This window comes from Penicillium chrysogenum (genome assembly GCF_028827035.1).
Source record: "Penicillium chrysogenum strain IBT 35668 chromosome Unknown utg000005l_segment0_segment0, whole genome shotgun sequence".
NCBI lineage: Eukaryota > Fungi > Ascomycota > Eurotiomycetes > Eurotiales > Aspergillaceae > Penicillium > Penicillium chrysogenum.
In genome coordinates this window covers 5333247-5360715 of record NW_026622753.1, presented here as the reverse complement: position 1 = coordinate 5360715, position 27469 = coordinate 5333247, and the positions used below count along the sequence as shown (strand labels likewise).

At 48.9% G+C, this 27469-nt stretch overlaps 16 protein-coding genes across 16 annotated transcripts; 9 read left to right on the top strand and 7 right to left on the bottom strand.

The window, feature by feature from the left end:
• Window positions 1-239: 239 nt before the first annotated feature.
• N7489_010435 (uncharacterized protein) lies at window positions 240-630 on the top strand (the record flags this gene model as incomplete). Its single annotated transcript, XM_056716184.1, has 2 exons — window positions 240-242; window positions 328-630. The coding sequence occupies 2 exons, from the start codon at window positions 240-242 to the stop codon at window positions 628-630; spliced, it is 306 nt and encodes a 101-aa protein (XP_056563806.1).
• Window positions 631-2103: 1473 nt separating this feature from the next.
• N7489_010434 (uncharacterized protein) lies at window positions 2104-4095 on the top strand (the record flags this gene model as incomplete). Its single annotated transcript, XM_056716183.1, has 5 exons — window positions 2104-2345; window positions 2430-2494; window positions 2547-2701; window positions 2755-3097; window positions 3164-4095. 5 exons carry the CDS (start codon window positions 2104-2106, stop codon window positions 4093-4095), a joined length of 1737 nt encoding a protein of 578 aa, XP_056563805.1.
• A 588-nt stretch (window positions 4096-4683) lies between these two features.
• On the top strand, window positions 4684-6191 carry N7489_010433 (Ras-GEF domain-containing protein; the record flags this gene model as incomplete). The annotated part of the gene is made up of 3 exons (XM_056716182.1): window positions 4684-5520; window positions 5586-5802; window positions 5854-6191. The coding sequence occupies 3 exons, from the start codon at window positions 4684-4686 to the stop codon at window positions 6189-6191; spliced, it is 1392 nt and encodes a 463-aa protein (XP_056563804.1).
• Window positions 6192-7921: 1730 nt separating this feature from the next.
• On the top strand, window positions 7922-9292 carry N7489_010432 (putative lipase; the record flags this gene model as incomplete). The annotated part of the gene is made up of 1 exon (XM_056716181.1): window positions 7922-9292. The coding sequence occupies one exon, from the start codon at window positions 7922-7924 to the stop codon at window positions 9290-9292; it is 1371 nt and encodes a 456-aa protein (XP_056563803.1).
• Window positions 9293-9849: 557 nt separating this feature from the next.
• On the bottom strand, window positions 9850-11487 carry N7489_010431 (uncharacterized protein; the record flags this gene model as incomplete). Its single annotated transcript, XM_056716180.1, has 4 exons — window positions 9850-10473; window positions 10529-10816; window positions 10878-11188; window positions 11358-11487. 4 exons carry the CDS (start codon window positions 11485-11487, stop codon window positions 9850-9852), a joined length of 1353 nt encoding a protein of 450 aa, XP_056563802.1.
• A 571-nt stretch (window positions 11488-12058) lies between these two features.
• Window positions 12059-13241, bottom strand: N7489_010430 (uncharacterized protein; the record flags this gene model as incomplete). Its single annotated transcript, XM_056716179.1, has 2 exons — window positions 12059-13163; window positions 13216-13241. The coding sequence occupies 2 exons, from the start codon at window positions 13239-13241 to the stop codon at window positions 12059-12061; spliced, it is 1131 nt and encodes a 376-aa protein (XP_056563801.1).
• Window positions 13242-13681: 440 nt separating this feature from the next.
• Window positions 13682-14581, bottom strand: N7489_010429 (uncharacterized protein; the record flags this gene model as incomplete). The annotated part of the gene is made up of 3 exons (XM_056716178.1): window positions 13682-14026; window positions 14098-14339; window positions 14392-14581. 3 exons carry the CDS (start codon window positions 14579-14581, stop codon window positions 13682-13684), a joined length of 777 nt encoding a protein of 258 aa, XP_056563800.1.
• A 1151-nt stretch (window positions 14582-15732) lies between these two features.
• On the top strand, window positions 15733-16056 carry N7489_010428 (4F5 domain protein; the record flags this gene model as incomplete). The annotated part of the gene is made up of 3 exons (XM_056716177.1): window positions 15733-15795; window positions 15844-15928; window positions 16007-16056. The coding sequence occupies 3 exons, from the start codon at window positions 15733-15735 to the stop codon at window positions 16054-16056; spliced, it is 198 nt and encodes a 65-aa protein (XP_056563799.1).
• A 362-nt stretch (window positions 16057-16418) lies between these two features.
• N7489_010427 (uncharacterized protein) lies at window positions 16419-17486 on the bottom strand (the record flags this gene model as incomplete). The annotated part of the gene is made up of 1 exon (XM_056716176.1): window positions 16419-17486. One exon carries the CDS (start codon window positions 17484-17486, stop codon window positions 16419-16421), a length of 1068 nt encoding a protein of 355 aa, XP_056563798.1.
• Window positions 17487-17862: 376 nt separating this feature from the next.
• Window positions 17863-18662, top strand: N7489_010426 (guided entry of tail-anchored proteins factor 1; the record flags this gene model as incomplete). The annotated part of the gene is made up of 3 exons (XM_056716175.1): window positions 17863-17949; window positions 18054-18240; window positions 18322-18662. 3 exons carry the CDS (start codon window positions 17863-17865, stop codon window positions 18660-18662), a joined length of 615 nt encoding a protein of 204 aa, XP_056563797.1.
• A 366-nt stretch (window positions 18663-19028) lies between these two features.
• Window positions 19029-19395, top strand: N7489_010425 (uncharacterized protein; the record flags this gene model as incomplete). The annotated part of the gene is made up of 2 exons (XM_056716174.1): window positions 19029-19201; window positions 19248-19395. The coding sequence occupies 2 exons, from the start codon at window positions 19029-19031 to the stop codon at window positions 19393-19395; spliced, it is 321 nt and encodes a 106-aa protein (XP_056563796.1).
• Window positions 19396-19873: 478 nt separating this feature from the next.
• On the bottom strand, window positions 19874-21382 carry N7489_010424 (RNA-binding protein; the record flags this gene model as incomplete). The annotated part of the gene is made up of 3 exons (XM_056716173.1): window positions 19874-20591; window positions 20648-21290; window positions 21349-21382. The coding sequence occupies 3 exons, from the start codon at window positions 21380-21382 to the stop codon at window positions 19874-19876; spliced, it is 1395 nt and encodes a 464-aa protein (XP_056563795.1).
• A 133-nt stretch (window positions 21383-21515) lies between these two features.
• N7489_010423 (uncharacterized protein) lies at window positions 21516-22187 on the top strand (the record flags this gene model as incomplete). The annotated part of the gene is made up of 4 exons (XM_056716172.1): window positions 21516-21647; window positions 21700-21894; window positions 21952-22030; window positions 22084-22187. The coding sequence occupies 4 exons, from the start codon at window positions 21516-21518 to the stop codon at window positions 22185-22187; spliced, it is 510 nt and encodes a 169-aa protein (XP_056563794.1).
• Window positions 22188-22478: 291 nt separating this feature from the next.
• On the bottom strand, window positions 22479-22988 carry N7489_010422 (uncharacterized protein; the record flags this gene model as incomplete). Its single annotated transcript, XM_056716171.1, has 2 exons — window positions 22479-22796; window positions 22854-22988. 2 exons carry the CDS (start codon window positions 22986-22988, stop codon window positions 22479-22481), a joined length of 453 nt encoding a protein of 150 aa, XP_056563793.1.
• Window positions 22989-24748: 1760 nt separating this feature from the next.
• On the bottom strand, window positions 24749-24958 carry N7489_010421 (uncharacterized protein; the record flags this gene model as incomplete). The annotated part of the gene is made up of 1 exon (XM_056716170.1): window positions 24749-24958. The coding sequence occupies one exon, from the start codon at window positions 24956-24958 to the stop codon at window positions 24749-24751; it is 210 nt and encodes a 69-aa protein (XP_056563792.1).
• A 1291-nt stretch (window positions 24959-26249) lies between these two features.
• Window positions 26250-27395, top strand: N7489_010420 (DUF3431 domain-containing protein; the record flags this gene model as incomplete). The annotated part of the gene is made up of 1 exon (XM_056716169.1): window positions 26250-27395. The coding sequence occupies one exon, from the start codon at window positions 26250-26252 to the stop codon at window positions 27393-27395; it is 1146 nt and encodes a 381-aa protein (XP_056563791.1).
• Window positions 27396-27469: the final 74 nt, after the last annotated feature.

Genomic DNA, 27469 nt, shown 5'->3' with positions numbered 1-27469 from the left:
ATGTGAGAGATGGACCCTGTGCAAATGAGTCTATATAGTCAAGCACTTCTCTTCGTATGGCCTTGATCGGATGACAGTGCCTTCCCTTTCGACTTGCTCCTGCCATCTAGTTTCCTTTTTTATTTTTCAACCCCATCGCGCTCGATTTCAACCCACAATCTTAATTTCACCTTCATCGATCTAAACCATACACCTCTCGCTATCATTCCCAATCATCCCCCAGGATGGATGAAGCAACTATGGTAGGTCCCGGCAGAAGTCGCTTGGCTAACTCTCACATATCGATCACTTCAAGATAAATGCTAATTCATCTCTAATAATTTCTAGAAAGACCAGCGTTTCGAGTTGATCGAACGAGACACAATGTTGGCTTTGCGTGAAGCTCGTCTTCAAGCGACTCTCCGGTCTAACAGGAATGCCATACATGCTACCCGAAACAAACTCCGACCTTTACTGGCTCTTAGCGACCAACAGCCCCGATACTTGAACTCGAAAATCGAACAATTGGAGGCTCTTTTGGAGGAATTGATGACCCAGCGCGCCCAGTTGGGCAGTGATTGCGACCACATTCGTGCTCAGCGCTCAGATATCGCAGGGTTCATTCGTGAGCTGCCTAGCTCTCAGAATTGACCGATTACCCCGAGGCAGTCAACGATCCAATTTCAGTTACTTATCAAAGTCCTTTCTCGTTCTAGCCTTTCTCCTAGTATGGTACGGTAAGATAGATTATGGAAATGTTGTATGATACCGCAAGCTTTGCGATATAAGCTTAGTAGAGCTCTTAACTTTTTTGGTAGCTAGCAAATTGTAGAAAGGATTTCGCTCTGCACCTGTCGGATCTTCTAGACTGTCGTAGTGCTTCGAAATGCCTTTCCAATGGATTTGCTCGTTCATCTAACTCTCTTTTATCGTTCCCAGCGCATCCCGCTTAACTCTACCTGGAATGATACATGCACATGAATCGACGCCATCTTGCCTTTCACTTAAGCAACATATCTACAATCTCACCTCCTCCCCTAGCAATGGACCAAGTACGTGTCGTGTGCGCCCGCTAAAGTCCTTTGGATTTTAAGCCCTCATATATCAATATATGTGGGATGAATACTTATATAGATCCGAGAATTGCCAGAGAGACTAATATGCAGGGTTAGTCGCACGCAACGCATTATTGCCTTTGTGAGCCGATGTGGAGCTAAACCTAATAGCCACCGATTCTGTCAAGGTCGGACAGTACTCGCTAAAGAATATAATCCCGTTGTGGAATTTTCAATCAATGGAAAGCTGTCAGGGAAGAGTCATGGGCTCAGGGAATCCGGCTAGGAGATGAACATTATCACATATGAAATGTGAATGCGCATAAACAAATACAGAACTATGTTGACTACCTCAGCCGATGATCGTCATTTGTCTGCGTGACTGATCCTCTTGAAAACTGTACTTTCCGAAGAACACAGTCAACAAACACTCCAGCCAATGGGCTAGTCGAAGCTTGTGGAGAGATCACAAAAGGATCGGCATGTAACTGAGAAAAAAGAAAATACAAGGTGAGATTCCATTCTCACTTACACGCAGTTTGGCCAGTAGCTTCATAGATTGGTCAATTCTTCACCTGGTCTATATGCCTAGTCATGTCTCGGGCAAGAGAAGCGAGGGTACATATTGAGGGTGTGGGGGAAACGATACGTGATGAAATCCTAGCTTGAGCATGGAAATCCTCCAATTTAGGTTCTCCTGCCTTCTTATTTAATCATGCAGCTTTCTCTGATAGGATACGAATAATTTAGCAGTGGACCTCTCTGCAAAGTGCGTGATCGACAAGCAAAAGTGGCGTGGGCCGGCCCACGAATGCACGAGCACACAGGATCTGATCTTCTTTTTTTCTGTTTACCGCCAGTGGAGAGTGCTCTGAGAATCAGATCTCCACATATCCAGGAACGGCCCCTGCAGTGCTTGACTAGTTACTTTTCAGTTAGTCACTGGTAAAAATACGAAATCCGATTTCGGGGCCTATTTACTATAAGGGCAATGATTCCTTATGTGTCCACGTGTGGTCCAACCTGATTTAGCCCGCTGGACAGCTGTTGAATTCTACAGTCAACCATCATGGGTATTCGCCCTTTGATCCGAAGAGCACGTGTCGTGTTCCGCCGCATGTCGACTGAAGACAATGACAGTGGCTCCCTCACACAGAACACGGCCCGGAATGGTAAAGATGGCCCTCCAAGTCCCGTCAGCTCTGTGGCGCTCGAGGAGATACCAGATGGGAATGCCCAACATGGTGTGCAAGATGTCGAGGCCGTGACCATGACGTGGACGAGGGGTATGTTGATCGCATTTTTCATCAAGTATGTTCCCAGTCACTGTATTTTGTGTTGCGCATCCAATTCCATTATCTATTTCCGACAGACGCTGACATCATGACCCAATAGCATTTGGTTCCTTTACTTTGCGAATGCGTTTCAATCTACTGTTATCGTTACTCTGAACCCCCTATGTGACAAGTTCATTCACAGCACACTCGCTGTCCGGGGTTCCCACAGCCCTAGGTGATGTCTTTGCAGCCGCCACCTACCTACCTGTCGCAAAGATGATGGATGTATGGGGCCGTGCCGAAGGGTTTCTCTTGATGGTCATATGTTTAACCATCGGCTTGGTTCTCATGGCGACATGTGATAGCTTTGGGATCTACTGCGCCGCCAACGTGAGTTCCAAGGAAGACATGCTGCTTACTATGTATACTGACGGAAATATAAGGTCTTCTACTATACCGGTTTCTACGGTATGGAATACGCAGTCGATGTTATGACAGCCGACGTCTCAACCCTGAGGAACCGTGCTTTTGCCTATGCGTTTACTTCCTCCCCATACATTATCACGGCATTTGCGGGACCAAAGGTGGCAAACGAATTTTACGACCAAGTTTCTTGGCAATGGGGATTTGGCTGCTGGGCAATCATTGTTCCTGTGGTGGCGGCTCCGCTATACATAATGCTGAAGTACAACTTGTATAAGGCGGAGAAAGAAGGCTACCGGATCAAGAGACCAAGTGGTCGCACGGTAGTGGAAAGCATCCGTCACTGGACTATCGAGTTTGATGGTAAGTACTCTACTTGCTGATTTCTATCCTCCACGAGAGAAAGCAAAATCTAATTTAGAACACTAGTTCTTGGAGTCTTCTTGTTCACTGTTGGTCTTGTGTTGTTTGAGCTTCCCTTCGACCTCGCACATTACGCCCCTGATAATTGGGCTTCTGGCTACATTATTGCCATGCTTGTCGTCGGGTTCTGTATGCTCTTTGTCTTCGCTATTTGGGAAGGGTGGCTAGCTCCAGTGCCTCTTTTTGAATGGCGACTTCTTACGAACCGCACTATTCTTGGTGCAGTCCTTTTGGATGCAACCTACCAGCTCTCAAACTATTGCTGGAGTTACTACTTCACCTCCTGGCTGCAAGTCAACAATGACCTATCCATTACCACCTCCAACTATATCGTCAATATCTTCGATATGGTCTCAGGTGTGCTATTGCTAGCCACCGGTTGGCTAATCCGGAGAGTCGGCCGTTATAAGTGGACTCTGTATATTGCTATTCCACTCTATATCTTCGCACAGGGATTGATGATATACTTCCGTCAGCCTAATGTGAATGTTGGCTATCAAGTGATGTGCCAGATCTTCCTCGCTATCGGTGGTTCTACCTTTATTCTTGTCGAGCAGCTTGCTATTCTAGCGGCTGTCGACCACCAACACGTCGCCACAGCGCTCGCTGTGTTGAACGTGGTTGGCACTATTGGCGATAGTGCGGGTCTTACTATCAGTACCGTCATCTGGCAAAACACATACCTGAAAGCTCTTCTTCGATACCTCCCGGAATCGGCGTCGCTAAATTTGAACAAAATCTACGAGGATCTCGTCACACAACGGAGCTATCCGGTCGGAACCCCCACCAGGCTGGCTATTCAGAAAGCCTACGCCTATGCCGAACTTCGACTACTTTCTGTTGGTTGTGGCATTATAATTCTCGCGATTCCTTGGACATTCATGATGAAAGATATCAATTTGAAGAGGAAGCCGCAAGTCAGAGGTACAGTCTTTTAGGATGACAACAAGTATAAGATAATACCTAGGTATAGAAATTTACGCGGCTCAGAATGAATGCTATTCCCCAGCCCCCACGATAGTTGCCTGTGGCCGTGAAAAATCAAGCCGGTGAACCATTAACCGCCTCAGCCTTAAAAGTTATAAATGCGGGCTCTGACCGCGTGGCTCAGAGGGAAATAAATGGCGCGGTGGATCCTCTCTCTGCCAATAAACTTGGAGCTTCCAAGGTTCGCAGTAAGTTTCGGATCAGATAACTCAAAACTCTCCGATCTTGGTCAAATGCGGTTAAAAGTGGGTCCGTGGCAGGGGCGGCTAAGCAAAATGCCGATGGTCGGTTGCTGTGAGAACCCAATCCGAGGTCGGACGATGGTTCGGGGCCTTTCGTAGGGATTAACGTGACTATATGTGGATTGCTGCGTTAGTATTCTAGTGGAAAATACCCCACTACACCACCGAAGTGACTTATCAATCGCTTGGCGTCGCCCTCAATCAGTTCAGATACAATGCCATGTGACCACGACGGTCCAAGCAGATGTACGGTTCGAATGACATCCGATTTAACTATTCCATGGCTTCCTCATCACGATGGATCAGACAGAGACCAAAGAGCGGAGGGACTCCGGATCTCACGACATCACCTCTCCGAAGAAACTCGTCAGCCAGTACCACGGAAGTGTGGAGGTTGTTAGGGCCGGAACTCTCGCAGCGCTGGTGGAAAATCTGACGCGCCACGACAAGCTTGACGGTTCCTTCAACCGAACCTTCTTCGCTACTTATAAGTATTTTACCTCAGGAGCAGAACTTCTTGAGCTCCTCATTGATCGATTTGACTGCTCGCCTCCCACATTAACCGCCATACAGACGACGGAATGGATGACACAGACAAAGCCACTGATTCGATTGCGCGTGGTAAATGTTCTGAAGCACTGGTTCGAGCATTTCTGGTCTGAGCCAAAAGACATTGATACAGATCGTACCTTGCGAATACTGCAGTCATTCGCAAAGCGCGCCACGGACGCCATCGGGACAAGCGCAACACATCAACTTCTCACAATCGTTCAACGCCGACTTGCGGGCCTTGATTGCCACAGAAGATCGGTATCATCCATCTCAACCGCGCCAAAGCCAATTTTGCCACGAAAATTAGACAAGCTCCAGTTCCTCAAAATCGATGCCACGGAGATTGCTAGGCAGCTGACTATCATGGAAGCACATATGTTTGGCAAAGTACAACGGGATGAATTTTTAAACAAGAACTGGCAAAAGAAAGGGAGCCCTGGTACACCTGAGCGAGCTCCAAACATCAGGGCCTTGATTCGGTATTCCAATCAGCTCTCTAATTGGGTGGGCGCCCTAATACTCGCAGAGTCGGATGTGAAAAAGCGGGCTCAAGTGATAGGGCATTTGATCAATGTGGCCAACGTACGTGGTAGTCTCTGGCCTCACCCTCGTAATTTTGCCTATATGCTAATTTTCACCTATGACAGACATGTCGTCAACTCCATAATTACTCTGCGGTGGTCTCTATCCTGGCAGGCCTGGAAAGCGCACCCATCTATCGGCTTGCTCGCACCTGGGCAATGGTTACCGAACGTAGTTGCAACACACTAAGGCCCTTGCAAGTTTTGACATGCAGTGAACACAATTACCGGGCCTACCGTGACACGTTACAGGTTGCAGTAGCACCGTGCGTCCCTTTTCTTGGTCAGTTCTCTCGTTAACTATTGAAGTTGCCAGTGCTTAACCATTTACCAGGTCTGTTTTTGAAAGATTTGACATTCATCGAAGATGGGAACCCAGCCATGACACCGGAAGGACTCATCAATTTCCACAAATATACTATGCTAGCATCAACCATCCATGAGATTCAGCGTTTAAAAGAAGCCCCTTACTCCTTACGGCCCGTACCTGAGTTGCAGGAATATCTTGTTACTCAACTACAATCGGCTGTTGACTTGCACGACATGTGGGACAAAAGCTGCGAGTTAGAAACTCGAGGCCGAGACCTTGGAAATAGACCCCGGGACCTATATACCCCCACAGGAGGCATGTTCGCGTCTATGGTAGTCGCTTGCATGGTCCTGGACGATTGATATGTTTACGTTGATCGAAAGTCTGAAATTCGGTGGTGTCGTCATGTTGCACACTTAGCCCTCAACAAAAGTCTTCTAGTGTCCAAACACAACTTTCAACTTCTATATTTATCATCCACATGTATAACGTCCAATACGTGAAGACGATAGGGTATTGAAGCTGCAGTATTTAACAAGAAAATTGCCTTTTCGGGTTTAGAGGGGCTTTAAGATGAATATAATTTGGATCAAGATAGGCAGTTTACCATAACCATAATCAATATAACTAGCGTTTTCTGAGCAGGATAATTCTGCCCCTTTCCTCGTCTTTTTTGGTCCACGGAACACAATATCCCACTGATGATCAACTACATATTCACGGCCAAGCCTACCAATAATGCGATGATCCATCCAGGCAGCTAAGCCCCATCCCCTGCTCATGCAAGTTCGGTTCCAACACAGCCCCCAGGGAAGCGCGGTTTCCGCCCTGCTTTAGAGCCATACCATAAAGTAGTCTCGTATGGCTGGTGTGCCATGTCCAAATTCGGGGTGCTGAACCTACTTCTTACGGGGTCAACGCACAAGTTTACGTGTATATTTCTAGGCGAACGAATTATTTCTGATCTGCCTCTAATGCTATTAGCGCTCATAGACATGAATCTAGACTTTCTAAGGTATGGAGTACGGACCCCCAACCCATCCGTAATGATAATCTGGACCTGCGCTTGGCTAATTTCCATTCTTCTAGTTCCCTAGCGCTGGGTTAGGAGAAAATGTGACATTGCCTACCACTTGATTATGAGCTTCTAATATAAAGGCTTCTAGTGTTTTTGCCATGAGGCTCGACTTGGAGATAGAATTGCTGGCGAGAGCGCTTCACTACGGCAAAGGAAGTACCTTGATCTGTAGCTAGAATTGATGAATAATTTCCGAGGTTTTGGTTGGGATTAGGAGACATTGACGCCTTTCCAATGTCCTAACCAAACCGTTTTCTCGTAAGCTTATAAGAAAACAAACCGGAGCACTTTGTGACAGCGAACAGTATTCGACTGGACAGACAATGGGCTCAGGGAAAGTCCCGCATACCTCTCATGATCAGTTTCAATCCGATATACGACTAGATGTTCTGACACGTCCAAATATCAAAGGACGCGGTGCATTCATTAAGCTCAGCCCGATGATACGGAGGACCGAAAGCTGCGGCCAGGCGACTCTCCATGACTCTCCATATAACCAGATATGATATATCAGAAAAGAACCCCGCGGTAAGATGCACTTGCGGTGAATATAAGCTCTTCTTGGCCTTAATTCCTTCCGTGTTAGAGCGTGGTTCGGGCCGTTGGTGTGTTGAATGGTGTCGACTGTCTATACTATTCTCTAGAATGAGGTTGCAGCAGACCCTCCCCGAGCTGATTTAGATACGTCTCGGGATACACAGACTCAGAAGAAACTCCGGTGCCCGGACTTTATGGGAACTACCGGGAATGAGAAGCAAGAGATAGTCCCGACACCTTGGAGGGGCCCAATATATTGACGGTGCTTTTGCGTGTTCCGAAACGTGACGAGTCCGTGTATGCACATGTCTCTGGCCTAGATTAGAAACTCAGATCTAATAAGTCATTGATTATGATACGAAAGGGAAGTTGACTGAGCTCCGATAGAATATCTTTTTGGGTATAAAGAGGTCAGCATGTACCCGGTCAAACCCCATGGGTGGATAGTCAGTCCTAATATAAGAGCCAAGAATCATAATGCGCTGTCACAAAGTGCTCCGGTTTGTTTTCTTCGTATCAACATCGCTTGGTAGTCCAGTGCCTTCCTATACATCGAAAGGGGCTCAGGATGTCCCAGACATCTTTAACAAGCTATTCAACACATCCACAAGTCACGCTCCCTTCAGCACGGACATATATCAAGAGCTATCTCAGCTCCAAGCCAAGATATCAGATATTGCAACAGGCAAAATCAAGCCAGTTTCAAGCATCGAAAAAGGTCTCTCAGTCCTTTCCTCAATTCCACACGACAACAACCGAACAAGTCTTCAAAACGCCATCGACATAGTATCCCTAGGTCTAGTCCCATCAAGTATCACCGACATTCTCAACGGCATAACAAACCACGAAATAAACTCCATAGCCAACAACAACACAAAGAACCCAACCCCACGGATCCACCCAACAAGATCGTTTGAGGACGCACCCTATGACATCCCCGAAGAAAGACTCCGCAGCGCAATTTACATCCCCCCAGCCTTTTCCTATGGCGAAAACAACAAAATCCCCGTCCTCCTAGTCCCAGGAACCGCCGATCCAGCCGGCAGCACCTACTACTTCAGCTACGCGAAACTCTTTACCGCAAACCCACACACAGACCCAGTATGGGTCAACATCCCGGAAAACTCGCTGGGTGACATCCAAAGCAACGCGGAGTACGTTGCATACGCAATAAACTACATCTCGGCGCTCTCACAGCGCCCGATCGGGGTCCTAACCTGGTCGCAAGGCAGCATAGACGTGCAATGGGCGCTGAAATACTGGCCGTCGACGCGAGCCGCGGTAAGCGATTTCATGGCTGTGAGTGGTGATTTCCACGGGACGCTTCTTGCGACGCTGTGCGTGTTCGCCAAGCCGTTTTGCTCGCCGGCTGTGCAGCAGCAGGCGTATGATACCAGGTTTATTCGGGCTCTGCGTGGTGGGGGTGGGGATTCGGCATTCGTACCGACGACGAGCGTGTACTCTGGGGACGACTTTATTGTTCAACCCCAGAGTGGGGACTGGGCTTCTGCGGCCCTGGGGGATGTGCATGGGGTCGGGGTGTCAAATGTACAGGTGCAGGTTGCTTGTGCAGGGGGTGCTGCCGGGGGTTCTTATTCACATTCGGCTATGTTGGTTAATCCGTTGGCGTATGCTTTGTTTGTCGACGCTTTGGTTCATGATGGGCCTGGGAAGTTGGAGAGGATTGACCTTGATGCTATTTGTGGGGAGTCTCTTGCGCCTGGTTTGGATGTGGATGATTTTTTGGGCATCGAGGCTGTGTCGAACGTGATTGGGGTGCTGGATGTGTTGTTGTATGGGTATAATAGGAATGAGGAGCCACCGCTTAGGGACTATGTTCACTACTAGGCGATGTTGGTTTATACAGGATGCTGGACTGGGTGGGGATGATGGACTACGGATGGTTTCTGAAGGCAAGGCTATATCCTGTATTAGCCCCAGGGGAAATCTTAAAGTCCATACTGGACAGGGCTCTATGATACATGTACAATGCCAAGTGCTTCCATTGGGTATTATTGTGTGGATCTCTAGAACGAAACTCCAAGTCCGTAGAGATCATCACGGCAACAAAAAGCATAGCAGGAAACCTCCCCGCCGCCAGCCGGCAAGTGGCGACACAACAATGAGTATGAATAAGAAGGAAACAGAGAACAAAAATAAAGTGGATATAAGACCCGGCAAGCAGACTGGAAGAGGATGTGCCGCAAACAAACGTTGGAAATCGCAGTTCATCGTAATTCGGGGGACTCCATTGCATAGCCAGCGCTGACTATTCAACGCCGACACCCGAGGAATGGATATCACGGCATGGGGTACGTGGACAGAGACATGGCATGCTAAGGAGCAACTCGAAATGGGAGTCATCAAATTTGGTCAAAAGAAAATGTTAAATGAAAAGCGGGCGTTTATGTAGGCTTTTCACATCCAATGCGACCCAAGAGAGCTTTCCGATCACTCGGATCGAAAGGAACACGACCACGCCCACGCGCGCGCACCGAAGCAGTGCCGTTGGACCGCCGACGACCCAAGCCTGGAGCGTTTCCAGTTTCCAGTGGGTCGGCAGGGGCACCGTCCTTGGCAGCCAAGTGCGCTGGGACGCGAGATGGGGTCTGACCTTCCACTTCCGCTTCGTCTTCCTCGTCACTGCGGGTATCTTCGGCATTACCGCCACAAACCACACCGTAAGCAACACGGACAATCATGCTGAACCATACAATGGACAGTACCTCGAGGATCAACAGGAGGGATAAGAACATCCATTTGAGAGTGGGGTTGAAGCAGATGGGGTTGTCCAAACTGAAGTATGGACCGAGCATGTATGCGAAGGCATTTGGGGCCTCCGCTGAGATGAACTCGCTTGTCGAGCCAGTGTAGCAGCCATAGGTGAGTTCACGGGGGAGATCATAATAAACGGACCAGCACACCATGGGGTAGATGATGTGTCGGGTAATGAACCATGTGCCCATGAAGAGGCCGAAGCCAACGTTGCAGGCTGTTTCGAACTTGGAGTACTTGAGGATCTTCGCAGACTGCAGGGGTATTAGTATCTGTTTAGGGACACTTGATCAATAGTAATCAACGAACCGGTAACAAGAAGTCCACGACATCCATGAGACATAGCACTACATTGGACACATTATACATGGCGTAGATGTAGGCAGAGCTGAGGAGAGCACTGGTAATAATGTGGTGGGAAAGCATCTGAACATGGTCCTTCCGTCTCTCTTCCACGTGAATCACGAAGATCTGCTGCACAAGGAATGCCAGCTCAACGAGAAGATACCACTTCATCAAGCCCGACAAAGGACGGGCGGGCCACTGTGACCACATAGCGGCAAAATCTCCCCAGTAGTATGACGTCTTCCAGAGGTACTGCAACGTAGGAACAGCGGTTAGTTATATATTCCCAGGAAGATACGTGGGCCAAACGCACCAATCCGACTCCCCAAATGAACGAATAGTACATAGCTTGCCAACCCTGCTCAGCGAGGCGGAGCGACTGTTTGCGCTTTAACCCGCATGCGCGGGCCAATGGTTGCAGGAACCATTCGATGGCGATAGCGCGGATACCGGTGAGTGCAATGGCAGCACTGATTACGAAGTAGACATCGTTCCAGCCCTGCACGTAGGAGTTCGAGGATTCATTATAATAGGACAATTGGAAGAATGGCTGGGTATATGGACGGAGCGATGGGTAGAGGTTATGAAGAGCCAGCAGCATAGCCAGCGTGGTCATGGAGATTCCTGCAAAGAAGCAACTGATGTTAGTGATACTAGTATGCTCAGGATGTGGGATTTCGCATATGCCAGGGATTCATTTGGGAGCATTTGGAAGCGCAGCAACTCTGTCAGCTGCAGCTTGCTTTTCCGTCGTCTCCATGCGAGCCCTAGGATTGAGGTGTTTTCTTCATACCGATCTGGTTGGCAACCACCCATTCACGGAACGTGGTCTCCTTGGCCGGCCGTATTCCACTGGGAGAGGAAACGTAGACATTGCGCCCCTTCAGCTCTACTGGCTGCGATGGCACAACTGTGTCTGCCATGGTGGAGAGAGCACCAATAGTATGGAGGATATTCGAAATTCCACGGAAGGCCGTGGGATAGGAGCGGGAGTCGGGGAGTCGGGGAATCGGGGGAGTCGGGAGAGTCGAGAACGAGCCAAAATGATTCAATGCCGAGATGGATGTGGGACCTGCCTCATCAGAGCTTTATGTACTTTCTAACTTGACTCGTTCAACCAGGAACGTGAAAAGCAACAACGGTGAAAGTGCAAGAATAATTTTGTAGGAAAAGGAGGGAATAGAGGGGGAACGTGGTTCAACATTCGTTTCATCTCTTCACGACGATCATCGCTCCACTCACCGCCTCGTTTAATGAATGAGACCCTGGGAGGTGTGTATGTTGTATGCACTAGGTTAAGATCTTGGCTTGAGATTTGATATATTTCTTTTTTTCTGGTTGGATTTCCGTATAAGGATGTCAACAGTCTACCATTTCCGGTCTATTTACACTCTTTGGTCAGTCTTCTATGTCTTGGCGCGGGATATGAGAAATGGGATAATAATAGATGTGGTACGTACACCTGTACGATATATATTAAGACATATGGAGAATTCATTCTAAACCCTCTGTAACGTTTCGCACAAAATCATTGGCATTGACCCCCAATTGAGCCAAATCAATTCCACCCTGCCCGGCCATCACGCGCGACATAGCTCTAGCAACTTCTTCCTCCTCCCAAATATTGTTGAGGATTTGCTCCCCACCTTCTCCAGGCCCTTGAGTGGGGTTCTCGGAAGCCACCATAGTCCGCCAATACAAATCATCTCGATTCTTCAAAGCCGAATCCCGAACTACCGCATTGCGAGTGACACTCGCAGCATGGAGTTTTGAGTTTGCGCCCTTGAGCGTCTGCACGGCCACCGATACCGCCTGATCAACCTGTTCAACCGTCGAGGGCGGCTTGAAAAAGAACCGGTTAGTTGCGGAAAGCCATATCACAAGCGAGCAGATCGCATCGCAGATCACGAAGGCCAGCGGTCGCAGGAGCGTGATGTTGTTGTAGATGCTGGAGGGCGGTATCTGGCCTGCGCGCACAGAGCGGGGCGCACCCTGGATCGCGTCGTAAGTGGCCATGATGTAGATGTCGATAGCTGCGAGGGCAAGTCCGGCTATGGTGAATTTTGTGCGCCAGCGGGAGGCCTCGCGTCCTGCGATGGGCGCGGATGTGGCCACGCCTAGAAGTAGCAGGTGCGCTAGGTGTGGTAGCAACACGTGGAATGGGAGGTAGTATATGAGGTACGTGTAGAGGTTGTCGAAGGAGCAGTATTGACACGAGACCAAGGCATCGGGGCCATAGGTCAGGTATACCTTGCGGGCACCCAGAGAGGTGAACTTCGACTGGAGGAGGGTGTCGGCTTCGGTGAGGAAGTTACCTGGCCGAAGCCGGGCGAGACGGTTGAAGATGACATCGGTAGGGGTGTTCAGGCGAGAGCGAGTCTGAGAGAAGATGTTGGGTTCGGGCGCGTGGGGGTTGAAAGGTAGGCTTAGGAGTAGAAAGAAGACGATGCCTGCGAATAAAATGTTCAGCGCTCGACCGGGCGCGGCAGGCAGAGGACGCGGCGGTGGCCGACTCGCGATGGATACACGAAGACTTCGATAGGCGGTAATTAAGCGAGGGAGTATGACTGGACCGAAAAATATTAGGAGTGATTTGACGCTATTCACGGTTAGGATAGATTGCGGAGGATGTGGAGAGCTTCAAGACTTACGTTCCCCAAGAGATTGTGGTAGCCATATTTGCTAGAATATGGACCTTACTTCATCAGAAACTCGAACCAGTTGAATCGAGTTTCGACGAAAGAAAGGTGTAAGAGTGTTCGGATGTCCAACGTAGCTTCATTGAAGTCGGGGCCAAACGTGGGTCCCGTCCTTTCTGGACATTACCTTCAACCACCGCTTCTATACTGTTCTGATCAACAATGCTTTTTCAGTTTTCTTTTCAAATTTACCTTGAACGACTATAATAGCTACACACCCTACGAATGTTCTAGCATAAAAACGATATGTATCAATTAAATCTGTTAAACATCAAGAAGCAAAAGCAAAAGACCAGGGGAATAAAACAGCGCCGAATGCGCCCATCGCAATAACGCAAGATTTCTCATTCAATCAAGGCGAGTCTTCCCTTTCCTTCAAAATAACGCTATTTTCGACCTAATTGACCAGTCAGCCAGCTCAAACCATATGGCCCGAGTACATAGCAGGGTGGTGTGCGAGGTCAGGAGGGCGGATCTCCGCAGAGTCACGAGAGTATTTGGAGGAAGCGGCGTCGTTCTCTTCAACGAGAGTCGGGTTCATCGGCTTGGAGATCTTGAGTGGGAACCGACCAGTGAGACGCTTCGTGGCGCGCTTGACGGGGTTCTGGCGAGTGTAGGTGGGCAGGGTTTCCTCGCGCTTCACGCTCAAGTGGAGGGTGCGGTGGCTGCTGGTCCTGCTCATTGCCTTTTGTGGTGCGACGGCGCCATCCACCCGCACCTGGCGGGCACTGACGCCGGTCGCGGGATCACTGAAGATGTAGCTCTGTTGAAGGAAACGGTTAGCATTCAAGGATATATATTGGGGGGTTCGGAGTGTTTGATCTCGATACTTACTGCCAGAACATTCACCACGCTAACTATCATGGCCAGGACACCGGCGGAGATGATAATCCGCCAGAAAGTCATGCCAATGGTTTCCTGGGTCATGGCCTTGGTGTTCAGGTTGCCCAGTGTGGCTACACCCAGGATCATCATGATCCCGCCGAGAGAGTAGAAACTCGATTCTTGTCCGAACATCGGCCAGTGGTTGTCGAAATAGCTTTGGAGGACCGGGAGCTCCGAGATTATCATGAAGACTGCCCACGTTAGCATTTTATACTACAAGCATGGAAGGAAGAGTATACTTACGGCTGACCAGAGCCACCACGGCATGGGTCACAGCCTCGAAGAAGAAGAAGCTGTTCAGCATGTCGATCTTGGCCAGCAAGACTGCACAAGCAGCTATAAGGTCCATAAAGGTGATAATGTTGAGAACGCGAATGACGTTCAGGATCACGTACCCTGGACCAGCCAGGGACTCACGCAAGCGAGTCATCATGATTGAGGTACAGGGCTGTTTCTGCACTTGTCAGGAATGGTGGATACTCGCTGTCGAGGATGTATAGAAAATTGTCTGCTAGCAGACTTGGAGGGGCAGCGTTGGGATTAAAAGAGGGAAGAAAGCGACTGTCCAGCAGAAAGCTTGATAATTCCAAGAAAGAATAGAACAATGCAATAGAACGAGATCAACTCGAGGGCAAGGAAAGAAGAAAGAAAGACAAAGACACAAGAGAAGGGTGAATGGCGACAATGGAGAAAGGCATCTATGGAAGAATGGCTATTGAGGTACAGCAGCCTAAATGTATGCTCCGGACAAAGGCAATAGTACTATTTCTATGAATAGACTTGAAACATCTAGATGAACCACACAAACAGTATGTATCTAATTAGAGCCCTACTGAAAGACATCTGCAGGGTTCCTCCGCCCCATTTCTGCAGTGAGGTATACTGCAGGAGGCCCGGGGTGTTTCAATATCCATGTAATAAATAGGGACTTTTAACCGCAGAGATCGGGTCGTCGCCAGAACAAGCCTAATTACCTACATCTCCGCTATTAGGATCTCAACTAGAGCCCGATGTAGCCAAATGACTGGCCCTTAGTGAAAGATACTCGACCATGCTGAAACGAGTTGGCGGCTAGAAGTCGCCCTTCTTTCCTCCGTGTTGCCGGTGCTTTGTTTCCGTATGCCTCAAACATACCTTATCAACTGATGAATACAGTACAAAGAATTCTAAATCATACATGTATCAACGTTGATCTGGCAAGATATTTGAAGGGTAAAATACATTTTAGGTAGTGGGCTTTGAGGCAAAGCGCCAGGGGTGAAGTACATATGTAGAAAGCCAGAGTTGAAACAAGATAAGAATATAGCCCAATCACAGGCAGCGCCTAGTCGCTGAAATGAGTCAATCGGATAAAATAACAAAGAAATACTTGAAATACTTCGACAATCCAACGAAGAATGTTGAGAAGAACCTTGCAAGTGTACAGTGAAGGTATACAGAAAGTACTAGATGAGTGGAACTCCTGTGATTCGCCGGAATCCAGCCGACCCCTCCAAACTTCTTTTTTCCCTCTCTCACTCTCCAACCGTTTCGCCCGCAACTACCTTTAATACTCTTGAACATAATTGGAATAATATTATAACCATGACACGGGGTAACCAACGTGACAACGACCGGGCTAAGGCCCTCAAGAAGGCGGGCAACACGGTTCGTCCTTATTCTCCTCCTCTTTGTTCATACTGACCATTTCTACAGAAGAGCAAGAACACCCTGTCCGGTAGTGAATTCGCTAGGAGCAAAGAAGATGCCGCTGCCATCATGCGCGAGAAGCAAAGGAAGGGTATGTGTCCCCGAAGGCGCTAGGCGCAAGTCCAATCTACACTATGAGACTGGTTTACTGATCACTTCTCTCCTACAGCCGATGAAAAGAAAGCCGCCGAGTCTGCAGCGGGAAAAAGCAAAAAATAATATACCTCAATCCATCGATCCAACCTGTCAGTCAATCTCATCTTCCTCCACCTTTATAGCGATCGCCCGAAGCAGACAACCCACGGAGCAGCATCGCAAAGTGTACTACGAGTGAAGGACGGCGCTGGATCTACGGATACGATCGGAATCATCCACCTATGTCCAATTATCAAAACCTGGGGCTGGGTGTCTAGCGAGGCGTTTTTTGAATCTCATTGGCGTTCATCATATTTAGCCCAAGCATGTATACAAAAGCGCTAACCAAACGAGGTAACGATACATGAGAAATATCATGGAGGTGCAATTTTGGTGGTAATCGTAAACACGTAAAAAAAAAAGATATATACATCCATCACATCCGGTTATATATCTTGCCCTTGGCCGTCTATGACCCAACATACTCTCGCCCGGGCCAGCCAGGTCTGCCATGACTTCTCCCGTTGACTGTCCTGGTCCTTTTGGGAATCACGCGATCTGGCTTCGTGATCGCAGTGCGACAGCATGATATCCTCGATCATGCTTTCAAGCACAAACAGCCGCGATGCTTGGTCGACAAACGTCCAAAGGCTCTCGCCTTCCCATCCAACGTTAAGCGCAAACCTGACCACTTTCCCAAGAGCATTCGCTCGATGTTGGTCCGGGGCATTGCTCAGCAGGTAGAGGCTAAAGCTCCAACCCGATATATCGCGTGGATTAACCAAGCACCAATCAACCACGCGTTCGACAACTGACTGCGCCGAATGGGTTTCCCACTTTGGTTGCCCCGTCGTCTTCTCCACTGTTGCAGCGAGGAGCACATCCAACTGTCGCATGTAACTGAAGGCATAATAGTTCTTGGGATGTAACTCGCCAGCGCGGAGAACAACTTCCAGTTCCGTCCGTTGCAGCTTGAGCAGATCCTCGGGACTCCAATGCCGCCTTTGAAGCAGATGGACAACCACCCACAGCCGGTGATGCCAGAGTGTCGGCGACTTGGTATGACGATGTAGTGGCGAGCACTGGTAGCTCGACATGAGCGTGAGCTCGGCTTCTAACAACTCCGTTGCGGCAGAGGTCTGGTTTGAAATACCAGGGCAATGTGCCATGGCTGCCCGCAGTCGGCGCTTGCGCCAGTTACAGGCTGTGAGATGCTCACAGTCAAAGAGGAGCATCATTTCTGTAATAGCCGAGTCTGCATTTCTTGACTGGGCGTTTTCGGAAAATGTGGTTTGGAGGTCATCATCGGACATGGGCATTAATTGGTCGAAGAAGAGCTGGCGCGCGACCGTGAAGCCCTGCACTAGTGCTTTCTTGGTTATTCCAAGTGAACATCCATCTTGGAGAAATGTAGCGCCTAGGCTTGGTGGGATGATCTCGATCTCGAGGACTTGGTTGTCTCTAGACGAGAAGATACGGACAAGTTCCTGGAATGCATCTTCCGGATTGGACATTTGAAGGCTTGATCGTCTGGTGGAAATCGGGAGGAATAATTGTCAAGGCCTCATCGTATCTTGTCTGTTTAAATAATTCCGTATTTTTTTTTTTTTTTGCCTTGCCTCAGACAAGGTGATAGACGAGATGGTGTAGACCGTGATACAGTGAAGGCGGAAAGACTAAGTCCGCTGTTATTTCCACCTTTCCACAACGAGGGACGTCATTCATACCTTCAACCAGCAACCAACATCTACCCAGGACATTCCCAGTTTGAAGCAGCAGAGCTGTCAGGGACTCACTTAGTTGACTGACTGTCGTCGCTTTCATTCAGGCTCTTCTAGCCTGCGCTGTCGCATTTGACGCCTGATCTCGGTCTTGCCAGCCCCCGCCACGATGTTGTCCCTCGTCCTCACGGTCTTTTTCGTGCACGTCGCAATCTACCTGGTCAATACGATTGGGGCAAGCACAATTGACAGCCTTGTATGTCTCCAATCCGCCCACAAATGGGCTCTGGGAAGCTTCCCAGCTCCGCCGCGCACCTACACTGTGATCCAACACGCTAACACCTACTCTCTGGCATACAGCTATGGCTTCTTTATCTAAAGCTGCCGACACCAACCTCGCGGACTGCACGCAAGCAGCAGCAGCTGAAACGTCAAGTCCTCGAGCAGAAGCATGAAATGAACAGCACAAGCTCCCAGGATGAGTTTGCGAAGTGGGCGAAGGCTCGGAGACGACACGATAAGAGCATGGAGGAATACGAGGCGCTGAGTACGTGTCACTATCACAAGACTACAAAGGAGGCACCGTTATCTTGTTGACTGGACTGCTGACACCCTTCTCTCTCCACAGACAAGACGCTCACCGCACAGAAATCCTCCTTTGACTGGACTGTCAAGATCGCCCGCTGGTTGAGCACGAACGGGTTGAAGATCTTCCTGCAGTTCTGGTACTCGAAAACGCCTGTCTTCCCGCTTCCCGAGGACTGGTTCCCTTACTACGTTGAATGGATTGTGTCCTTTCCTCGCGCCCCGCTTGGATCCGTCAGCATACATGTTTGGAGTAATGTCTGTGCGACTACCATCGCGCTCACCGCCGAGGTTATGGGAGCATTGCTGGTCCAGATTGTTGGTCAGAAGAAGGAACAGAGGGAGACTGCGCCTGTCAGCGCCGAGGGCAAGAAGGCACAGTGAATACGACAACATGGACCTGGCTATATTGCATGGAAACGGGTTGTACTATACGAAGTGAAATGCTACGATTTAGCTACGAATATTGCATTTTAATCATTCATTTTGATTGCATTGAAAATTGGCTATATAGAATGTTCATCAGATAATTTTAAATCGTTTATCGTCAACAATCCCTTGGGATCTCTGTGCTTGACTCTATGATTGGTATATCATCACGCGAACAAGAAAAAAAATGAAGCCTATGGCAAGATATAAGAGTCCGGCCCCTGTGACAGGGCTTCTGCAATGAGACAGCATCTCATCACCGCTTTGCCATAAGCTACAGACTCTTGAAAAGAAAAGACAACGGAACTCCTCGCCTCAAGAATGAGCCCCATTGAGTTACCTCCATCGACTTCCGAGGAAGCAGACAGGAGGCAATCGCATGACTATCCGAACATGACGAAAGGCAACCCAATACAAGAAAAGGTGTTTTACCACCAATTCTTCCCCTCTCCAACACCCAGCACACACCCCATTGTTTCCAGAGACATCGTGATGTAACCGTCGGGAGGCACGGGATGCCGTGAGAGAATAGGGCGTAAGCCGCTATCGAATTGCTTCTATGGCGGCGCGTTTCCGCAGTGCCTGGCTTGGTACTTCGGTTTTACCCGAAGCGCAGGGTGTCCGGGGACTTTCTCCCAAAGCAAAATTGGAAAAGGGAGCCAAGCTTCCTTTTGTGTGTGAGCTTTGAATGCGATTCTTTGAGCGAGGAGTTGGAAGAAGAAGAGGAAACGGAATATTCGGGGCGAGGCTTTTATTTTTCTTGCGCTAGTCAGGTGATGGCACTAGTCCTACTTGGGACTAGCGTATATGGCATCGGGTTAGGGCTTGCGATGTTCCAGGTTATATACAACATACAACATAGGAAAGTAAAGTATCGAGCAAGACGCGGTGCAAATGATGGGTTGCTCACTGATGAAATAGCTCACTGATAAAATAGAAATAGAGAGAATATACCTCAAAAGAAGTCCTATTAGCTTAAGGCATCCCTATCAACCAACTGGTACTCTTTTCACCTTTCACATTTTTCCTTACTATTCATTGTTCATGCTAATTTAGCCTTTGAATATTACCAAAAGGAACTTAGTGATGAAAGGAAAAGAAAACACAATGCATTTGAGAAAGAGGCTTGATGAATGAAATTAAAAACAATTTTTACATGATCCCGTTTACGCCTTGGACTTGGTCTTGGTGGCCTTCTTAGTGACCTTTCCCTTCGCCTTGGTGGCAGGAGACTTAGCAGCCGGTGACTCTGTAGCAGCTGCCTTGGGTGCCTCTGTCTTCTTGCCCTTCTTGGCCTTCTTGGGGGTATCATCGGTAGGAACAGGAGCCTCAACAGGAGCAGGAGCCTCCGTAGGAGCAGGGGCCTCAATGGCCTTGGTAGGCTCCTCAGTGGTGGTCTCAGTGGCCTCGGCGGCCTCGACAGCCTTGGGGGCCTCCTGGACGGGGACATCATCGACGCTCTTCAGTTGGGGAAGATCAAGCTCGTAGCCCAGAGCCTTCATCTTGTTAACCTTGGCCTCTCTCTTCTTCTGCTCGGACTCAATGTTCTTCGACCACTGCTCGCGTGTCTTTCCCTTCGCGAGACGCTTCTTCTCGATGCGGTTCCATGGCGTAACCTTGAAGCGGCGGTTGGCGCCCTTCCAGATCTCCGGGTGCAGCTGCTCTTTGGGCACGAACTTGCACTTGACGATGTGACCGTACATAAGGTAGTTGTCCATTGTGTCGGCGACGATCTTGGCGACGGTGGTCGAGGAGAATTCAATGAAGGCGTAGTGCTTGGAGCGGCCGGTGAGGCGGTTGCGCGAGAGACGGAGCTTGGTAATTTCCCCGAATTGGGAGAAGTAAGCCTTCATCTGGTGCTCGTAGAAACCGTGGGGGATGCGTCTGAGAATGGGATGTTAGATGGTTCATACTAGTCAGAAACCACGGTTAAGACTCACCCAATATAGACAGTACCGGGCTCCTCGGGAGGGCCGTTCTTGCGCAGCTGCTTGGCGAGCTTGCGCTCGGCCTTCTTGGTGTCTGGGGCCTTGGGGATAGGTTCACCCTCTTTGTAACCCTCGCCATCGGACTCGTCCTCGTCGCCGCTGCTCTCGAAGCCCTTGATGAGAGCCTCAGTCTGGTCATCATCACCCTGATTCTCAGCCTCGCTTTCATCAGCGGGGGATACATCCTCCTCGGCATCTTCCTCTTCGGACTCGACGACGGGCTCGGGCTTCTTAGTCTTGGGAGCGGCCTTCTTCGCGGCAGCCTTCTTGGGGGCGGGGGCGGCCTCAGCCTCCTCCTTCTTAGACTTTTTAGCGGCGGGCTTCTTCTCAGCCTTCTTGTCAGCCTTCACAGGCGCGACAGGCTCATCGGCCTCTTCGTCGGTAAGGAAGTCAGCAGCACGCTTGCGAGGCTTGACCTCGCGTGCGGGCACGCCATTGGTCTTGGCCGGCGTAGCAGCCTTCTCTGTCTTGGACTTGGTACCCTTCTCATTCTTCTTCAAGATAGACTTGGGAGCGGTCTCCTTAGTTGCCTCGGCGGGCTTGGCCTCGACCTTCTTGGTTTTTTTGGCGGGTGAGTCGGCGGCGACAGGCGCAGCTGCAGTAGCGTTAGTGACATGAAAATAAATTCCACCGGTCATAAGAATCTCACATACCCTTGCGCTTTGAGACTCTCTTGTCAGGGGCCATTTCGACGTTTTGTTGTGTCGAATTGGAGACTGTATGCTGCTCGATCATCTGCGGGAAACTTTTTTTTTCTTCTCTGATTTGCTTAGAAGGCGGTGAGCCGCCTCGACCACCGACTACGACAGTTACCGCCAAGATGTCTACTTACTACAACCCCAAATGGGCCAACATCATGGGAAAGAATAAAAAAGGGTCCTTGACACATGCAGAGGTCTGGGATGATTCTGCCCTGGTTCAGTCCTGGGACGATGCTGTCGAAGAATACCAGGTCAGTAAACCGAGTCACCAATTCACGTGACGAATATCTAACTCGACGCCAGCATTATTGGAGCATTCACGCCAAGGGTGAAAATGTCGAAGATGTCTTGAAAGAAGCAGAAGACACTGGTGTCATTCCAGCTGTACGTCCCGGTGACAATGAACGCACCAAAGCCGCAGAGGACGGTGCCACTAAACCTGAGAATGGGGATGTCTGGATGACCATTGACGAGCAGGCTTCTGAGTCTGCTCCCGAGGTATATTTCCATTCCAATGATTTGTCCCTCGTCAAAGGACTCGCTGACGATATATAGCCTTCTCAACCCGTGGGTGATGCCAGTTCTGTAGTCTCCACGCCTGCTATGCCAATGCCTCACCCAATCATGGCAAACGGTATGTTCCGCCCTCGGGACATGTTGATTCATGTAACTAACATATATTCCTAGTCCAAGATGAGTCGTTGAAGAACCTCATGATGTCATGGTACTATGCAGGCTATTACACAGGACTTCATGAAGGCCAACAGACAAGCCGCGGCCAGAGCTCGTGATGCGATTATTGCTCAGAGACGAAGGGAACTTTTTTTTTGGCTCGAATGAGCACATCAGCGGATACAATACAGGTTGGGAACAAATCGTAACGGACAAGCAATGGAACTAATCATATCAAATTAATCGTGAAACCTGAAAAGGATCTCATTAACATTCCCCTTGCAAACAAAAGTAAACAACGAAATTAAATATTGACCAGCTAGCGTCCACCGAAATAGGATTGGCTTCAGCACAGATCCTGTATCACTTTCATATCCTGTCTCATATATCGGGGCTCGATTCTTGGTGAATCAGAGTCCGCCCAGTCCGCCTCCTGCGCCACCAAGAAGACCACCGACAATGGGAAGACTGCCCAAGGCATTAGGCTGAGACGTGGGCTTGTTGGTAGGGGTAGCAGTCGGGGTCACGAAATTGCCAGAGGAAAGCTTCTTGGTGGGGGTGGCAGAAGCAGTAGGCTTGCTAACAGCCCCGGTCTTGCCAGCCACCTTTGCGGAAACATTGGCCTCCTGTTCTTGGGCCTCCTGCTTGTTGGCCTTCTGCTGCTCCTCATGGTTCTCCTTTTCATTGCTATCCTTGTTGTCGAGACCATCCATCAACTTTGTGGCATGCTGAGTTCATTGATTAATATGATACTTCTCATGGTGGCTTTGTCACAGTTGACTAACCATCAAATCTTTAATAGTACCATCGAGGCTAAGTCCGTGACTGGGGGCTTGTCCGTCACGCTTGGTGGGCATGGAGAGAGCAAAAACTGCGAGCACAAGAAAGATGGAGATGAATGAAAGGCTGAAACGGGCCATTTTGAGTGGTGTATGTTAAACAGGATATAGATGGAGGGAAAGAATATATGTTCAAGCAATTGTCTTCAAACGAGTGTGAGCAAGAATCGCTGAGGAAAATGAATGATTGTTGCAAATACACAGGGCGCTGGGAGAAACAGAGCCATAGGCTCTGCGGGCCTTAGGTGGAATTTATATGCAGCCCCTTCGATCACATTATGGAGGGAGTGGGATGCCAGGGGGCGAGGGTGAAGAGTCTTGTTGCGACTAGCTACCGCGCGTCTTCGCCTGGTATTCGGACTCCGCGTCTGGAATAAACAACAATACTATTACTTTGTTTATTTTATGAGCCTTTTGGCCATACCAAAGGCTATTTCGGGGAGAAAGATTAGATTTGTTCAGCTATATGTTGAACATATGTATGGGCTTTAAGGCCTCCTATTTTGAAGTATATCCGTCGAAGCTAATGGCTAGCATGAGATCATCAAGGGATATTCGATGATGGTGAATCAGTGCATCGAAGTGAGGAAATGGACCAAGGCTACGCGAACCACGCCTCATTATGAATCGTGCCGCATTCCATGTTGAAATGTTAGGGTTGGAAGGACTTCATATCATGCCTGACAGCCGCACCCGAGCGCTCAGCAATTTTCATGCTGGTTTTAGCCAAACAAATCCTGAGGACCTGTGCAGATTTCACAGCTCTCTTCTGGGAACTTCTGTAATGCAGATGCAGCTACTCAAAATGCAGGCACTAAATTCCCACAGGGATGGAAACCCAGGTCTTCGACGAAGGGTTGCTGCGAGTCCCTAGCAAGGATTGATGTGAGATGCAGATCTACAGCATTCCACAACGACGGAGCATTTTTTGTGTTTTCTCCGATATCAGGAGGCGGCGCCTGTCTGTGTGACAAGTCACATATGGAATAGCCCTTCACAATTTATAGCTGTTTACAAGGAATGTATCTCCCAACTTTGACACGCACAGCCCCATAGAGGGAGCGGACGTAATACGAGGGAGTCTCCAGAAGGACGTATCCAACTGTGAGGGCTTAGTTTTGGCATCTTTTTGACCTCAAACATCAATATAAGACGGACAAGACTTCGAAGATGCCAAGATTGTTTACATCTATATAGCTGTATAGGAGTTAGTGGGTAGAAAAAAGAACATGAATATGAATCATCCCTGTCTGGAGGAAATGAAAGGACCATGCAAGTTGCAAGGAAAAAGTGGCTCGCAGGGTTGAAACTCAAGCATTTAGAGTTCGGTGCCAGCCAAAGCTAACCCCTGCGAGTAAACATTTCCAAATGCATCAGACCCTGTAAGACCAAATCGCAAGATTCATATCAATACAGCATGTTGGCTCAAAAGCGAACCCGTTCCCCTCTGGCTGAATGTCAGGGGGCGGGATTAGAACGAGCATTCTTCGGTCTGGGTCCCTAAGCTAAAATATGTAGATAGAGTGAGATTATTCCATCGACAAGAGTGTGTTGGGGACCGTGAATATGTTTTGAAGTGAAGAAGAAAGGAAAAGAGAAAACCGATCGCAAAATTTTATTCGACGGGCAGTAGCGTGGATTATGTCACGCGGTCACGTGGCTGCTATGCTTCCTCCAATGTGGATCTCCAGTCTCCTTTGCTGTCAACACCTCTCTGGTTTCGATTTTAATTTGACAGCTTAGGGATCAAACTTCAATGTCGTAAACACATCTCCTAATTCCTCTTTGCCGTGCATTAGCAGGTCCACAGCCATTTGGGAATCTTCAAACTAGCCATACAGCTACGACTGAGATAATATAATCGCAAACTCATTAGATCGGAACGACGATACGACCAAATTATTTGTTCGTGTTGCCGACTTGGATTCTATCCGCTTCTCCTCCCATTCGGCCCAGCCAGCATCCATTGACGAGTTTTCGTCTGTCGACCAAGAATCATGCGTGATATAATCCATCTCAACATTGACATTCGCCGCACCAGAGAGAGCCATAATGCGGCTCAAAATCCAATGCAATTGCAGATGTCTCCAGGCATGAAGTGGATGGAATGTGCGGCCGTTGTTATTTTGAAATCGTCACCGCTGCTGATAGGATGACCGGCGGAGGGTCTACAGTCTGCAAAGTCGAGACGGGCAACACTGTTGTCTGCAGAATTTGTAGGCCACCCAGAAGGGACAGACATTGAGATCAGCACAATTTGATCGTTGTGTTTAGGCAACTGCTCTGATGCCAATAGAAACGTATAGTGAGCTCGATATCTGACACTTCAAGCGGCTTGAAAGTGAAATACCCTTTTTTTTTTTCCACAGAGCACTAGCCCCTGAACTGAGATTGATCACATTCCCAGGCCCATCAAAGGCATTGGCTGGGTCGTGAAAATCAAGGCACCTGCAAGACATATTCATCACATGAGCATCAGAAGGGTGCTTTACCGAACTTCCAATGCTGTGGGATGGAGAGAGGCCTACAGAGATGTCAAGGTGAATGATGAAATGTAAGAGATGATATTGAAGGATGATATTGAAACGCTGCAAGGCTCCAAGGGTGCTTGACAATGTCGGTAACGACTGACGAGGCAAGATATTCCTTATGGCGGAAGTAATATATATATTGAGTATGGGAATTTCTGTGAGTGAAGACGAGACAACCTTAATTCTGATTATCTGAGAGAAATTTGAGGTCGGCCACATATACACATGTAGTTAGTTGACTACAATTTATGTTCCACAGTAATTGCGCCATCCTCACAAGTTGGGATTGAAGTAGATGGTGGTGGACGTGACAAGATCCACGGATTATGTTGCTGCTTTATATATTAATAACAAATCGAAGAAAATCACCTCTATAGAGGCAAGACCTTGGTGAAGCATTATAGGTCTCAGGATAACATAAATACTTATGTGACTAGACCAAAAAGGGGTCTCATGGCCTAATACATAAAAGTATTAACGCCTAGGTAGACTCCCCCATGTTGTCACTGCAGGATGCTATATAAGCACACAATAGATATAGCGATACTCATTAAATGCCATTAGGTATCTTCAAAATGAATGTCTTACATAGTGGGAATAGGGCACATTATAGTCAGGATCAATACCATGTTCATCTACATCCGAATCTATAGGTACTTCTCCCTGCAGATCCCCGCCGATCCCGCCGATCTTGCGAATAGGGGTGATATCAACACCTAAGGCATCAACACTCCCACATGTCCCGAAATATCTGAAATATCATGGGGGCAAAAGGAAAGAAGACACATAATTGCATGAGTAAATACACAAAATGGGCCGAAAAGTACAAAGGTCATTTATCCAACTAATCATCTTTCTCTGCATTCTCTTTTTTATCTTATACATAAACCGCCCGCAATCAACGAAAGACAAACTCTTTGCTTGGACCAAAATCCGCTACAAAACAACCTCATCCATCATTCCGGAAGCCCGCGGAATATGCCCCGGCCTAGCAGAAACAACCAAACCAGCCCTGATAGTCTCACATGTCTCCACGGACGGCGACCCATCCTGGCTAGAACCACTCCGCACCCAGTACCATGTATGCATGTACCAAGTGGACGCGCCAGCAGACAAAACTTCCAAACTGCTCCAAGTCCCCGCAAACCGCGGACATGAAGCAATGGCCTACCTAACCTTCTTAATTGACAACTACGCGGACATACCATCCGCCGGCGCTGTCTTCGTCCACGGCAGCCGCTGGGCTTGGCATAACGACGTCCCAGATTACGATAATGCTGCCCTTCTACGCAGCCTGGACGTCCGTGCCGCTCTAAAGCCAGCTGGATACAGCAACCTGCGTTGTGACTGGAGCGCCGGCACGTGTCCTTCTTCTGTGCCCCCGCAGGGCAGTCTTGAGACGAGGCTGTCGAGCGCCGTGTCCCCGTGGAGTGCGCGCTCGGCATCGGATATAGCGCTGCCGAAGGCACTTGGCCATATCTTTGGTGGAGATGCTGACGCACGGGTCAAAGAGATCCGCAATGCTTTCCATCTTTATCTTGGTCGGAATGATGCCGTGCGTGCGCAGTGCTGTGCGCAGTTCGTTGTTGCCCGCGAACGAATCTGGCAGCATAGTCGGGATGAGTATATTGCACTTCGGCAGTGGCTGCTTGATGGGGCTGATGATGGGGTTGCACGCAATGTTCAGCAGGGGTCTATGGCTGCGCCTCCTGATGACCTTGTGGCTGGCCGGATTGTCTCGTATCTTTGGCACATTCTTTTTGCGAGTTACGGGGATGAAGTAGCCATTGATCTCGACCAATTGAATCGCGATGCTTGTCCAAGTGCCTCTGAGTGCTATTGTCGGTTGTATAGGAAGTGTGATTTGAAGTGTCGGGGTCCGGGGAGCTGTCAAGGGCAGTATTCTGTGCCGAAGAACTACAAGCTACCTGAGAATTGGAAGGAGACGCATTCATGATTCATGATTTCTTTTGCGATTCGGAAACTTGTTTATAGAATTGATCTTGGAACATTTTGGGCATATAGATCGGG